Source organism: Magallana gigas, chromosome 8, assembly GCF_963853765.1.
Source record: "Magallana gigas chromosome 8, xbMagGiga1.1, whole genome shotgun sequence".
Lineage (NCBI taxonomy): Eukaryota > Metazoa > Mollusca > Bivalvia > Ostreida > Ostreidae > Magallana > Magallana gigas.
In genome coordinates this window covers 44,020,346-44,036,902 of record NC_088860.1, presented here as the reverse complement: position 1 = coordinate 44,036,902, position 16,557 = coordinate 44,020,346, and the positions used below count along the sequence as shown (strand labels likewise).

The following is a 16,557-nucleotide window of genomic DNA, read 5'->3' as shown; positions in this document are numbered from 1 at the left end:
GAAACGCCCACTCGGGGCGTTGCCCCTCGTGGGCGTTTCAAAATTGTCATCGGGTATCTAGAGCAAACCAATAGAAAAGTATACGGTAACTATAACATGTACATCATATTTTTACTATAAGTGGTTTCTTATTGAAATGAAGGGGATATCATCATTAATTGCAAGTAGTGTAATTATCCAGAGGAAATGTACCAGTTTAGTATTTTTCTATTTACAGATATGTCCAAAAAATAGCAATTTTCAATAGTCATTGTGATTTTTTCAGAGAATACAAACCATTTTGTATAATTCATTTTGTTTTGATTTTTTTATTTACAAAAAGGTCAGTCTTTATCATTCAATCATAATTATTCAGAGAAAACAAACACATGTTCATATTTTGGTACGTTTACACACCCCTAAACAAATAGGATTCTTAATTTTTTTTTTTTTACATTTTACACATAACTCAAAATTTTTATCAAAATAAATTAAATTTGTATGAATCAGGTAATAAAAAATAAATATGAAAAAATGATTGTAGTGTTTGTATCTATGGAGGAATACAATGATATGTACAACATTAAGTAGTTTTACAGTGTGATAAGTAATCTGTTGATTCGGTGTTAAAAAACTCATTTTTGAGTCGGCTCTCGCAGCGACCGAGTCCTTATTATCATAGCCGCTTATGCGACAATTTTGCACTACATTATAATTCATATGCTAAAGAAAATAGTGCGTGCGTTAACAGTTATTTTTTTATAAATGTTTATATCAGGAGTTGGATTTATTACACAGTCGTCATTCAGGTTTATAATTTTTAAAAATCCAAGGCTGGTGTACTCACTGGCTGGGAAAAAGTTGTGTTGCGGATGAAAGGGACAGGGTTTTTAAACATTATTCATATATAACACGAATTTACGTTGTCAATTGTAAATATTATTTTAGAAGGATATATTACATTGCATATTCTAAAGATGACAGCAATAAGTTTAATACAATCGATTATATAGATCAGAAAGTTTCAACTAATTCCTTTCATTGAATCGATTAAGAATAAAGGCTATTCTGTATTTTGAAGCATTCTGTATTTTGTGGTATGGTTTTTGTCTCAGTGACAGTTGATAAGACTGTAACGCCCCGTGTAGGTCCCCCACAACGTGCTGACAGATCCCCAGTATCTGCCACGAGAGGTCTCTGATACGTAAAGGTACGTGTGAGGATGTGTGATTATGCATCCTGATGAACTTACATAAATCAACAGAACAAGTATGAAATTTTTAACAAAATATTTAATAACAAAATAAAATAAAATTAAACAGAAAATTCAACGAGAAAAAACCAAACAAACAAAAATATACAAATTAAATAATGAAATGAAGGAAAAGTCTATATAGTCAGCCCGGTTCCGGTGCACGTGGTGTTTAAGAACCCTCAGGTGAACACGTGGTTACAGTCAGGTGTAGGTATATCGGCAACCACCAGAACTATAAGTTGAAGTACATGTAGAAAGTTCATATGCTGCACGGGTCTATCGAGGCTTCATTAGACGCAAGTTTTCCTTGGAAATGTAAATAACCCATGGCCTCGTCCACGCTGATTGGAGGTTTCTTTTAATAAACTCAATAAGCAGAATATCAGTTTTCAAATGACACAAATTATATAAATATCAAACTTTCACAATGTTAAGTTAAAGCACATATCTGCATTGACGATTATAAATTGGTAAAACTGCGAGGATCACCCTCAGGTATAAATTCATAAGTAGTTTTAGAGATGTGTCGAAAGGGCCGCCGTAGTTCACTCACTCACTGTAGAACAGCGGTCTCTATAAATTATCCCATGAAAATGGAAACGGCTACTCATAAATACAGGAGCCGGAAATATTTCAGCACCCAAGAACCCTCCTTCCCTGACAGGTATTGACGTTCTGTAGGGACGGGGAAATTTACAGCAAAACAAGGCAGAAAAGACCCTAATAAAATAAACAAAAAGAAAAACATACTACCGAAAACCTATTCAAACACGTGTGGTTAAAACGTACAAAAATGGGTTGTTTAAATACCTGATGTTTTTCTAAAACAGGCCCCTGAGCACTAGACGGGATGACGACCACGTCTATCGGCTGATGTTCCCGGGTACTACCCGTGCATACTTTTACCAACTATTTAAGGTATCAACGAGGGGCTCCCCACAGGATTGATATGTTACCACGGTAACCAAGGGTCAAAGTATTAAAACAAGGGGCTCTCCAAAGGATAAACCGGAAAGGTGAACCAAGGGGAATTATAATTATACACAACGAACTTTAGTTTGTTACATACCTCCCTCTTATAAGACTAAACAACATTTAGTCCACCCAAACCAACAAACTAAAATTGAAAATAAACAAACGCAAACTATATACAAATGACTTATATAAATCCATATTTATCCAGACACAAAGCTATAGCATATAATTAGTCAATCGCATCATCCGAACACATTCTTGACAAAGAGTCTGCAACTGAATTCTGTGTACCACGAATATACCTAATCGAGAACACAAACTCCTGCAAAAGAAGACTCCATCGTAACAATCTTTGATTAGATAGCTTTGACCTCTGTAACCACTGCAATGGTGCATGATCAGTCTCGATTTCAAATGGTTTACCTTCTAAATACACCCTGAGACTCTGAACCGCCCACACAATAGCTAGGCACTCTTTTTCTACCACAGCATAATTTCTCTCAGCAGGACTGAACTTTTTGCTTAAAAAACAAATTGGATGCTTACCATCTTCAAACTCTTGCTCTAGTACTGCGCCTGCACCATGTGCGCTTGCGTCTGTGCGCAAAATAAATGATCTGCTAAAGTCTGGACTTCGAAGAACTGGTTCTGATAGTAACTTACCTTTCAACTCTTTGAAGGAGTGATCAAGGTCGTCTGTCCATTTGATCTTGTTGGGCGTTCTCTTTCTCGTCAGGTCTGTAAGCGGAAGTGCTACTGTGGCAAAGTTTGGAATAAATTTCCGGTAGAACCCAATCATACCTAGAAAAGACTTAACCTTTTTCTTTGTAGTTGGAATCGGAAATTTTTGTATGGCTTCTACTTTCGACATCATCGGTTTTATTTTCCCACTCCCTATGGTATGACCAAGAAAACAAAGTTCATTAAAACCAAACTCACATTTTGCCGGTCGAGCTGCTAAGTTTGCTTTTCTCAAGGCTTCGAACACTGTCCCCAGATGTTCAAGATGTTCTTCCCAGGTGTTGCTATAGATACCAATATCATCAATGAATGCCTCCGTGAAATCCTCCAGCCCTGTAAGAACTTTGCTTACCAGTCTAACAAAAGTAGCCGGTGCGTTCACCATTCCGAATGGCATAACTGTAAAACTGAAATGTCCAAATGGTGTTACAAATGCACTTTTACGCTTAGCGTCATCGTCTAATGGTACTTGCCAATATCCTTTTGTGAGGTCTAATTTGCTGATGAATTTAGCTTTGCTGATCTTATTCAAAATAGTATCTATTCTAGGCATTGGTCTAGGATCAAATACCGTAATCTTATTCAACTCCCGGAAGTCAACGCAGAATCTCAGCGAGTTGTCTTTCTTCTTGATGAGGACGACTGGTGCTGAATACGGACTGTCCGTTTCCTCAATGATACCAAGGTCCATCATTTGCTGTAACTCACGCTTCACTTTGTCTTGTAATGCATAGGGGATCGGATATGGTTTCTTCTGAATTGGCACCTCCGTAGAAGTTTTCAATGAATGTTTCATCAAATGCGTTCTCTTGGGGACATCTGTAAAAATATCACCAAATTCTTCAACTAACCTCTGAATCTGATCCATTTGCTCTGCAGTCAGGTTTGTTGAATACTGTACGTCAGTTGCTGATTCTGTCTGTTGTAGGGTCGGAACTCTATCTGACACCACGTCGTCTGCTATCTGAACATCGTCATTGGCTAAACTAGAAATAACATTCAAACATGCCATAATTTCAGACTTACTGTTTTCCTCCGGCTCTCTCTCGAACCATTCCTTCAGCATATTCACATGGTAAACAGTCTCTTTGCTTTTGGACAACCTCACTTTGAAATCAACAGGACTTACTTTTTGTGTCACCTCATACGGGCCTTTCCACTGCGCCAATAGTTTCGAAGTGCTTGTAGGCAACAAAACTAAGACTTTTTGACCTACTTCAAAATTTCTGTTTCTGGCGTTTTTATCATAGTATCTTTTCTGATTCTTCTTTGCTAGAGATTCCATATCTGTAACCATTTTACGTACTGTCTCCATCCGTTCTCGGGTTTCCATCAGGTAACTTAAAACTGACGTTTGTTCCTCGGTTGGTTCTTCCCACTGCTCCTTTAATATGTCCAGGGGGCCTCTGACATGTCTGGCATAAAGAAGTTCAAATGGAGTAAAACCTGTTGTTTCGTTCGGGACCTCTCTATAGGCAAAAAGTACATATGGTAAATGAACATCCCATTTTAATGGCTCTACAACTGCATATGCTTTCAACATCTGTTTAAGAGTCCCATTAAATCGTTCTACTAGCCCGTTTGCTTGGGGATGATAAGGGGTAGTTGACAGCTTACGGACCTTGAGCATTTTGCAGAGTTCTGATATGAGAGATGACATAAAATTTGTCCCCTGATCTGATAAAATTTCTTTAGGAAAACCTACCCTTGAGAACATTTCTATCAGCGCATTTGCCACACTTTCTGCGTCTTGATTTTTCATCGGAAAAGCCTCTGGAAATCGAGTGGCATAATCCATACATACCATAATATACCTGTTTTTCTTTTCTGTCATCGGTAATGGGCCCACAAAATCAATCGCTACTCTGGAAAATGGAACATCGATCTTTGGAATTGGCACCAATTTCGCTTTTGGCGTTCTCCCTCTTTGCGTCCCCTTTTGACAAATAGAGCATGACTTACAATACCGAGATATATCTATATACATACCTGGCCAAAAGAAGTTTCTCATAATTCTTTCTCTTGTTTTCTTGTTTCCAAGATGTCCAGCCAGTGGCGTGTCGTGAGCTAATGACATAATACTACTGCGCAGTTTCTTTGGAGCAACAATCTGGAATACCTTTCCGCCAGAGTCTGAGTCAAAAACTCTATACAGTAAATCATTTTTCAAGATGAAATAAGACTTTCCTTCATGTGGACCATTTTGGGCCATCTCTAACACCGATTTCAAGCTGTCGTCAGTTTTCTGATGCTCGATCAATTTCCCTCTATTACACCACATACCTTCGTGTTCTGTGTCCTCTTCTTTCAAATCACCCAGCTTTGGTTTCTTTGCATCCTCCTGTTTCCTTGTCTCTGATCTAGTTTGAACAACTCCACATTCTTTTTCATCCACTGTTTCTGCAGTCTCAATCATGGTCAAAGGTGCTGCCTCTTTCGGTACTACAATGCTTACATTGTTGCCAATGATCACATCAGCAAAAGGTGAGTCAAGACATAGCGCATGCACCTTACCTGAAATGTATGGCGTTTTCACACTTACTATCGCCTCACTGCAAGTTCTCCTTGTTCCATCGGCCAAAGTAATTACTTTTGTTCTCCCAGTTTTTTCATCATCTGAAACCAACTTACTATTAACAAACACAGTGGAACATCCAGTGTCCCTCAAAACTGAGACAACTTTTTCACCAACTTCCCCACTTACCAAATCTAGACCCGATTCACAACATGTTTCAAGACTAGACTCATCAGTAGCTGATACGCCAGACAACTTAACAACCATCTTATTCTCATGAACACCATCACCCTGATCAGAAACTATCATATTTTCATCAAGACACAAACCAAACCGCTCTTTCGACTTTTGATTCCCTTGGTTTTGATTAAAAGGAGGTTTCGACTGATATGTACTACGCAAAGGACAATTTGGCGCAATATGTCCTACCCGGTTACACTTGTAACATGTTTTACTTTGCTCTGATGGCGAGACATGCTTACCCCTTTGGAACTGACCTGAACCAAACTTATTGGGTCTGGGACCCGGCTTTTCCCCTGCGTTACCTCGTCCACAACCTGCATTACTGCCTTTATGTGCAACCTGAAATGACTCCGACAAAGTTATAACCTCTTTGATAGACTTTGGAGTATGCTCACGAACCCACAATTGCAAATCATTTGAACAACTTCCTATCACCTGTTCTCTCAAAATCAAATCAAACAACAATTCAAAGTCTGACCCAATATCCTCCCTATCACACCAATGATGAAAGAACCTTTCTGCCCGAACAACAAAATCTTTAAATGACTCATCACTGAACTGTCTACACTTCCTAAACTTATCCCGATAAGCCTCTGAAGTCAATTCATACCTTTTCAGAATAGCAGTTTTAATAGCATCGTAATTCTCACTCTCCTCATCTGACAATCTAGAATAGGCCTCAAGAGCTTTACCCGATAGCATGGGGACTAACCGAACCGCCCATTGAGATTTATCCCACTTTTGTAAGCCCGCTATTTTCTCAAATGATTTTAGAAAAACATCAGGGTCTTGACCTTCTTCAAATTTGGGCAACTTTACACTAGGAGTTTGAACACTCTGAGGGGAGGGACCAGTTTCTAACTCTCTTTCTTTAAGAGCTAACTCTTTCAACTTAATCTCTTTCTCAGCCTCCCACTTATCTCTGTCTCTCTTAGCTTGACGCTCCTCTCTTTCATGAGCTAACCTTACTTTCTCAAGTTCTCGCTCAGCTTCTTTCTCTGCCCTCACTGCCTCTCTTTCAGCCCTAGCAGACTCTCTCTCAGCTCTCATTGCCTCCTGCTCCTGACGCCACACCTCTAAACAGTCCTTGACGCTTGACCCTTTCGCGATAAGCTCGGTCATCCATTTCGGCATATGTGACATTGTGAAAGTTTATGCGCTGAAACATACAAAAATAAGAAATATCAAAGTCAAAATTTCTAACATGCAAACACAAGAAAATCTTTTGATTTATGCAAGCTCAGATGCATCCCACCGCTGCCACCATTTGTGAGGATGTGTGATTATGCATCCTGATGAACTTACATAAATCAACAGAACAAGTATGAAATTTTTAACAAAATATTTAATAACAAAATAAAATAAAATTAAACAGAAAATTCAACGAGAAAAAACCAAACAAACAAAAATATACAAATTAAATAATGAAATGAAGGAAAAGTCTATATAGTCAGCCCGGTTCCGGTGCACGTGGTGTTTAAGAACCCTCAGGTGAACACGTGGTTACAGTCAGGTGTAGGTATATCGGCAACCACCAGAACTATAAGTTGAAGTACATGTAGAAAGTTCATATGCTGCACGGGTCTATCGAGGCTTCATTAGACGCAAGTTTTCCTTGGAAATGTAAATAACCCATGGCCTCGTCCACGCTGATTGGAGGTTTCTTTTAATAAACTCAATAAGCAGAATATCAGTTTTCAAATGACACAAATTATATAAATATCAAACTTTCACAATGTTAAGTTAAAGCACATATCTGCATTGACGATTATAAATTGGTAAAACTGCGAGGATCACCCTCAGGTATAAATTCATAAGTAGTTTTAGAGATGTGTCGAAAGGGCCGCCGTAGTTCACTCACTCACTGTAGAACAGCGGTCTCTATAAATTATCCCATGAAAATGGAAACGGCTACTCATAAATACAGGAGCCGGAAATATTTCAGCACCCAAGAACCCTCCTTCCCTGACAGGTATTGACGTTCTGTAGGGACGGGGAAATTTACAGCAAAACAAGGCAGAAAAGACCCTAATAAAATAAACAAAAAGAAAAACATACTACCGAAAACCTATTCAAACACGTGTGGTTAAAACGTACAAAAATGGGTTGTTTAAATACCTGATGTTTTTCTAAAACAGGCCCCTGAGCACTAGACGGGATGACGACCACGTCTATCGGCTGATGTTCCCGGGTACTACCCGTGCATACTTTTACCAACTATTTAAGGTATCAACGAGGGGCTCCCCACAGGATTGATATGTTACCACGGTAACCAAGGGTCAAAGTATTAAAACAAGGGGCTCTCCAAAGGATAAACCGGAAAGGTGAACCAAGGGGAATTATAATTATACACAACGAACTTTAGTTTGTTACAGTACGTATTTCCCGTCATCATAGAGCAGCAGTGTCTGTAGGTCTGTCAGTGACTGTAGACACTGGGACCGGTTACCTAGTCTGTAGTTACATAACGCACTTAACATGTCTGTCAATACATAGGGTGAAATATTCAGGATTAGATGACCGTTTTCGTTGCTTACATTCTGTTCTAAATCTAGTTCCTGGATATAATAAACATCACTATAAGGACGTACATTGTTTACCCAAGCCTTCTTCATACGTTTAGACAGAGACCAACCAGCCACAGATTCATTGTACCTATCTCGGTCTACTGTGTTATACATGATATAGGGCTTTGTGAGTCTTGATTTAACCAGAGCTGTAACATGAAGCGCCTCTCAATATCTACACGTTCTGTAGTAATACAAAGCAAGATACAACATACGAGACACATCACCCACTCTACCTGCCAGCTTCAACAAGTTACCAATCAGTCTGTCTGATCTGTAAACTTTCTTATTTGTACTAACTGTTGAAGTATTGAGGTATATGAATGCTGCTGTAACTAAAACATCTGCTGTGCATTTCTGTAATGTTAATGTCTCATATTCTGTAAGTGACTGATTTGACAAAACTATTATAAACCTCAGAATAAAATAATCCTCACTTATGTTTCCATTTGAAAAGCTTCTTTCATATATTTCCTTTCTGATACAAGCGTCTATATCAGCAGCACTCTTGATATGTCCAAGAAGTGGCTCTATTCTAACAAGGTTGTTACATATGACAGGTTCAATCATTTTTCTAACCGTCGGACTTTGTAACAAACAGGTCACGCCCATTTCGTAATACCCGTTCAGTTGCTCTAACAGACACTCTCGTGTGCGCATACCTTTGACTGTGGACAATTTGCTTGCAAACATGTTGTTCTGTGGAATAAAAAAATTTGGCAACACGCCTCGATAGACACAATGTAAAAGACATTTGAAACATTTCCAGAAACAATCCATTAAGTTATGTGGACACCATGTAATATTTCCTATTTGTATCAACCAGAACATCGTTGTCTTCACGAAATACGAACAAAGGAATGGTTCGTCTATGCCATGATTGACGACTTCCTTTAGAAATATTTTCAAAAGTCCATAACACAGAAATTGTGTGTGACTCATGGAATACACTAGTTTTTGTTCTGCCTGAGAAAAGGACAATCTCCATTCTAGTACATTTTCATCGCCTGCTATTTTACTTCCGACGGGCACAAAATGACAACCATTTCTTAAAATATATTCCAACACGTGTTTTGGAGGCCAGTTACTAGTATGCAGAATACATCTTTGTTTTCAATAGCAGGTTAATCGTGACCAATATGAACAATAGAAACAAAGAGCGAAGTCAGTTTCTCTTCTGATACTGCTTGCTTAGAACCATGATTTATTTTTATTTTTTTAAATTATTTATTCACAAACTATTCATGTACAATCTTAACTCAAAAAGTTGAATGAAATTGGAAACTCAAGTAACTAATATTTTTGAGATGATCCGCCAACTATCCTTGACCTCATTTTCTTTTCGTATGCTTAATGAATAGGACGAGTAGATGTCAACATATCTAAAACATTTAATGTATTCAAACAATGATTTTGTAGAAGGTACGATATACTGACATATGTTAATACATGTATATGTATGTATAATCATGAATAAAAAAAAACTTCTTGCTAACAATATCAATAGATTAAGTGCTCTATGTATACAGGATTGGCATGGTTACACCGAAAGATTACTGTTTGTTCATTAAAACATACATCAATATCGCACAAGTTCTTTAGTTTTTCGTGTATTAATTGTAATCCAAATATTTCGTGCATGCAGACAACCACAAAAAAGTTGACTTATTGACTCCTTAGTTTCATGGAAAAATGAACACATTCCAATATCTAATATTTTAAATATAAACGAGAGTTAGTGCACAGAATTCTATGTAAAATTTGTAATTGGAAACTTATCAATTTTGTATTCATTGTTACATAATGAGGAATAGTAAAATATTGTTCCCATGCGTTTTCTACAATTTCCTTAGACATCCTCTCTTCCCATTTATGTTTTACGTTTACAGGGGTTTCGGCGAGCCGACAGATGATAAAAATATAGGATATAAAAAATTTGATACCTTTTGCGCCTTTTTTAATTTTTCAAAATTGCCATCAAATATTTCTTCTCTTGGGACATTCTTTATCAATACTTTTCAATATTTTTGGATGGCTGATATTAACCCATTGTAGGTAAAAAACAATTGTATTATCATTTAATTTGTCTTGAAAGTTTTTGAATGAAAAAAAATTCCCGTCGTCATTGACATGATCATTGATAAAAAATAATCCCTTTCTGATCCAATAAGATTTAAAAGCGAGTTGTTTCTTAATTAATATTTCATTATTGTTTCATAGTGGCTGGCGTAGAATTCTGATGGATCTGTGGTAGAATGCTGCATAATTTAACTTCAAGCGTACATTACGCTTTGCCAAAAATTGTAAAAATCTTGCATGGCAGTCGACAAACCTGCTCTCTGAAGTTGCCATATATTTGAGTATCCCCACTTTTCGAGTTTATCCGCTATTAAAACTTTCCATGAGGATTTACATTGTGGGTTCAAGCATTTTTAACCCACGTCAGTTTAAGACTTTTTACAAAAGAAAGAATAAGTTGAACTTTGAATCCCCACCCCCCTTTATGCTTGTCATTACTCATAATATTTCGGCGGATTTTATCAATTTTACCAACGCAGATAAAATCAAAAATTATTTTTTGGATTTCTTCAAATTGTTTTGTTTTTGGATCTGGAAGGACAGATAAACACTGTACTAGTATGGGTAATGCCACTGTTTTGACCACAGTGACCTTACCAAAAATTGTAAGATTTCTAAAAGCCCAGTCATGCAGCAGTTTTTTCATAGTGTCACACTCACATTTTCACTGATTACATGTTTTTACATATTTTCATTCAGTTTCATATAAAGCATTTATTTTAATAATTCAAATGAACAGAAAGAGTTTTATATCTGTAACTTTTCTAAAATTTAGAAAACTATGTGAAATTTTATAAGTTTATGTTTTTCATTCTGTATATTTGTAAAATCAATGGTTTGAAAAGTGTGAAATTCCTTAACTATTTTTTAATGGCCAAGAACAATGTACTAAACTAATTCTTTTTATTGTAACATTTGGCATTGTTTATTTAGGATAAATCATTTTGTGTCTTCTTATACTCATTTTTCTTTGATGTCACTAATTTGTTTGTTATCCAATATGTGTGAAGCAATTTACTGTCCAAACACCAGGTGTCATACATGAGACTCTTATTTACTCAAGTCAGCTATTGCCCCTTTAGCAGAAAGTAGTTTCTTTCCAAGTGTGAATTTTCATTACGTGGTAATCGTCTTTTTACTTACATTTTTCTAAACATACGCAATTGTCACAAATTTCATTCGTCAGTTTTTCAAGAACTAAATTTTTACGACAGGTGAAAGTTGCGCTATGGACGTCACTTACACGATTGCGCTTTTCTTGTAAATACCTATTTTCATCTCCCACTCTCTGCCTCTTTTTCAAGCTTCTCGGATCCAACCTCTTTAGAATTGTCCAATGAAGAAGATATTGTCTCAGAAAGGATAGGGCAAAGAATTTATATTTCTCTACCAAAACCGTGCGAGACATGAAAAGCGGTGAAGACACAAAAAGCGGTTGAGACAATCAACCTAATTTTTTCTGTAAGATTATCTTCAGTAAACTCAACTTTTTGTAAATCATATATGATACCTAGCAGGTTGAACTTTCCTTCGTGATTCCAGTATAGCTGTTGGTTAGTTTAGTTTTCCTCACCACAGCCCCTTTTTACCCTAATACAAAATGCTTGTGTTTTATTAGTATCGTTCAACCAGACGCTCGGCTGTCTCCGTAAATCTCCGACGAGCAGAGAGTCTCTCTGCTCGTCGGAGATTTACGGAGACAGCCAAGCGTCTGGTTGAACGAGACTAGTGTTTTATCAAAGTTTACAGTGCGCAAAAGAATCTATACAGTCAAGAGCGGCATTTAATTAAACTATCACGATCATCAGCCAACGTTAGTGCTGAATCATATGCGGATTGGCTAATTAAATATTCGGTGTTATTTTTATTTATGTACCTAATTTATTACATTATTGAACGATTTTATTTCCATCATTTTACTTAACACAGTCTTTCTCCATCTTTCACTTAATACGTGTCTCGTGGTGGCGTCAGAAGCTGTAGTCTGAAAAACCCTGGTGGTGTATCAGTGTCCTCCATGGGAATAATGGAATGTTTTGACAGATCATATCACCTTATGTTTGGAATACCACAAAATTTTGTCTATGACTACCACTCTTTATTACTCTAAAACCTTAATGTATCTGTAAAGGTTTCTTCATCAACTCCGCCATGTCCATCACCCCCCTCCTGACGGTCATTTCTGTCGGTGTCCTTAAGTAATAACACAGACCCACGTACAGGGCCTCAGACACTCGGCACATCTTGGCCGATTCATATCTCATTGAGGTTACGGAATCGGCCGAGGTTTGCCGAATGGGGCCTCAGAGACATGGCAATTGTCAGACATTATGTTAATTAAACAGTTGTCCAAGTACGTTTTCATTTATGATATCTAACCTATAGTTTGGCAATACTCTTTTTATATTACAAACACACTCGGATAGTATTCGTATTTACATTTGTCCGAAAAATTAAAGCGAAATTTTAAAGTCCGCGAGATGTGCTTCTCGCGATTTTACACGGATATTAATTTCCTCTCGTTTAATTTTGAATTAACAGAATTACAATCACACAAAGACAACATCAGTTTTCGAGCATAGATTGAAACACAGGCACCATGTTCATAGTGCCTCTCACCTGCATGTGATTGAAAATTTTCATTCTAGAAATAAAGGTATGGGAAAACAGGAAGTTCTACTTTTGATTTAGATACTGTTATATACAACGCTATCGTTCTCTCACATGACTCTTATATAAAATTTAGCATCGTATCTCAACAAAATTCCAACTATTTGCAATTTCCGTTCATTTTATTTGCATATGTTTTCAAGGGCATAAGTGTTTTAAAAACATCTCTTCATTACACAGTTGTCATTCAATTTTGTAATTTTTAAATATCCAAGGTTGGTGTATTCACATGCTGGAAAAGTTTTGTGGCGGATGAGAGGGACAGGTGTAAGCCTTTCGTCCTCTTTTCCACTTAACGTTCAAATCAAACTTAGGAATAACCAAGTCCAATTGTTGGTTACCAAGCAGTTTATTAACAAGCGTGATCGTATAGTTTTGTCAAAGTTAAAACATCAATAAAATGCAGTACAAATCAAAGATCTAAAAGGAAGTTCTAAAATTTCACATTCAAATAAAATTCCAGATCTAAAATAAAATTCTGAATCCAAAAATTAAAAACCTATCAAAATCCAAAATCAAATAAAATTCTATAAATCTAAAACCAAAATTATAAGCCCCAAATGAAAAATTCTAAAATTCAAAATTCTAAAAATAAAATTCTTATAAACCTAAAAATTAAAGATCTTAAATCAAAACCCAATATAAAATTCTTTTTACAAGGGATTATATAACATTTTACTTATGATTGACAGTTCTGACCAGTTTGGCCCATCTACGATGACCATGAGTGAACGCGTAGTATTCAAACTTCAGAGTTATATTTTATTTCTAAATAAAGCAACAAACTTTCAAAACTTTCTATCAAAGAGTATGGATGCAGGTTTTGAGTATCTGAGTCCCCCACCTGTGTATGAAGCATCGCTTACACATAATACATTCATTCATACATGGCTCTAAGGCTATAAAGGTTAAATAGATAGAAAAAACAATACATGGGTAACTTGCAGTATCAGGGCTTTCATAGTAGACACATGATCGCTAAATGTGACAATTTGTTGATAACTTGTTTATAAAATTGTTTATATATTTTCAATCTGGATTTTACTCTAGTATGACGGACAAAATTAGAATGTCATTATAAAAGTATACATGAATTCATGGTTACAAAGGTTATATAGAATACGCAATGCGTGGCTCAATAAAGAGTACTAGAGGTATCGATGCAGACACAGAATCGCCGAATATGACAACTTATTTATAAACTCCCAATTTGGATGTTTTTGTGCCCGCATTCTGTACCTGGTTGTACAACATCATTTAGGAATACTACGCAGTGCCAAAAGAGTCAAAGAGTCCATTCCGTTAGTTATCATTACCACAATTCATTGCGCAGTATCTAGGTATACATATGTATCATAGTGACCAATGTAATATACCAACAATTCAAGGTCATAGCATGTCTATCTGTTTACACAGGTTATACCATTATATATTTTTAAACATTTCGCATATAAACCACTTTATTACGTTGCCGATTGTAGTATAATTTAGGAGGATATTGTACATTGCATATCCGAAATATAGCAGCAATAAGTTCAAAACAATTAATTATAAAAAAATCAGAAAGTTGCAGCTAATTTCTTAATTAATTGATTAAAAGTGAAGGCTATTCTGTATTTTGAGAATATGTAAATTAACAGTACATGCATTATTATGCAGCTCATGATTTACCATCATGAAGGCAACTCAATAATTCGAATCGCCGTTTCCTTGATTTAATTGATTCAAAACCAGTGCACTTCTGAATCTAATGGCATTCTGTATTTTGTGGTTTTGTTTCTCTCTCAGTGACTGTTGATAAGACTGTAATGCCCCGTTTAGATCCCCCACAACGTGTTGACAGATCCCCAGTATCTGCCACGAGATGTCTCTGGTATGTAAAGGTACGTATTCCCCGTCATCATAGAGCATCAGTGTCTGTAAGTCTGTCAGTGACTGTAGACACTGGGACCGGTTACCTAGTCTGTAGTTACATAACACACTTAACATGTCTGTCACTACATAGGGTGAAATCAACAAGGATGGTTGACTGTTTCCTTTGCTTACTTTCTGTTCTAAATCCAGCTCATTTATATAATAAATATCTTTTTTAAGACATACAAGATCTGCCCAAGCTTTTTGCATACGTTTAGACAGAGACCAACCAGCCACAGATTCGTTGTACCTTTCTCGGTCTACTGTGCTAAACATGATATAAGGCCGCGTGAGACTCTTTTTAACCAGAGCTGTAACATGAAGCGCCTCTCTATATCTACATGTTCTGTAGTTATACAGAGCAAGATACAACAAACAAGAAACATCGCCCACTCTACCTGCCAGCTTCAACAAGTTACTGATCAGTCTGTCTGATCTGTAAACTTTCTTATTTGTACTTACTGTTGAACTATTGAGATATAAGAATGCTGTACTAACCAAACTATCAGTTGTATATTTCTGTACTGTTATTGTCTCATATTCTGAAAGTGACTGATTTGACAAAATTATGGTGAACCTCAGAATAAAGTAGTTCTCCCGTACGTCCTTTCCTAAAATACTTAGCCAATTAATTTCCTTTTTTAAACAAATATCTGTATCAGCTGCACACTTATCTATAATGTGAGCTCTCTTATATATAATGGGATCTATCCCTGAAAGATTGTTATATATCAGTGTCGTGAGCGTTGAACTTTGTAACAAACATGTCAAGCCCATTTCGTAATACATTTTGAGTTCTTGAAAGAGACACTCGCGTGCGGATTCACCTTGAGCTGTGGACAATTTGGCGGCAAACATGTTGTTCTCTGGGATGAAAAAATTCGGCAAAACTCTTCGACCGACGTTATCTATTAGAAAAGCCAAACATGCAGTAAAACAATTAATTAAGTTTCTTGGGCACCAATCAGTGTATTCTATTTTTTTCATCATCCAGAACATCGTTGTCTTCAAGAAATATGAACACAGAAATGGTTCTTCTTTGTCACGATTGACGACTTCCTTTAGAAATATTTTTAAAAGTCCATAACACAGAAACTGTGTATGATTCATTGAATACACAAGTTTTTGCTCTGCCTGAGAAAAGGACAATCTCCACTCCAGTTCATTTTCATCGCCTGCTATTTTACTTCCGACGGGCACAATATGACAACCATTTCTTAAAATATCATCAAACACGGTGTTTGATGATATTTTTTTCAAATCACTGGGAAACCGTAACCAGTATGAACAATGGAAACAAGCGGCATAGTCATTTTCTATATCACCAATAAAACCGTTGGCACAAGGACCATGATTTTTTGCATTTTTGAAAGAATTGTTTTTTACCATCAACGTCAACATGATTTGTCTCCACTTTACATTTGATATATACTTAGTGAATGGAACAAAATATGGTTCAAAGTCTTTCTCTCGTGGTGACGTCAGAAGCTGTAGTCTGACAAACCCCGGTGTATCAGTGTCCTCCATGAGAATGAGGGAATGTTTTGACAGATCATAAACATTGAACTGTGATAAGTCAGTTATCACTTTATGATTGATGTACCATAACATCCTATCTA

General features: G+C 36.6%; 1 protein-coding gene across 2 annotated transcripts; it reads right to left on the bottom strand.

Moving 5' to 3' along the window:
- Positions 1 to 1,814: 1,814 nt before the first annotated feature.
- LOC136270634 (uncharacterized) lies at positions 1,815 to 8,084 on the bottom strand. Of its 2 annotated transcripts, none has more exons than XM_066068914.1 (3): positions 7,827 to 8,084; positions 3,522 to 7,736; positions 1,815 to 3,357 (listed from the first exon to the last, which is right to left on the bottom strand). In XM_066068914.1, the coding sequence occupies exons 2-3, from the start codon at positions 6,849 to 6,851 to the stop codon at positions 3,307 to 3,309; spliced, it is 3,381 nt and encodes a 1,126-aa protein (XP_065924986.1). In that variant the 5' UTR covers positions 6,852 to 7,736; positions 7,827 to 8,084; the 3' UTR covers positions 1,815 to 3,306. The 2 variants fall into 2 exon arrangements, 1 of the variants encoding a protein (XP_065924986.1); XR_010708488.1 differs by having other exon boundaries at positions 1,820 to 1,954; positions 2,045 to 3,357; positions 3,522 to 8,084.
- Between the last annotated feature and the right edge of the window lie 8,473 nt (positions 8,085 to 16,557).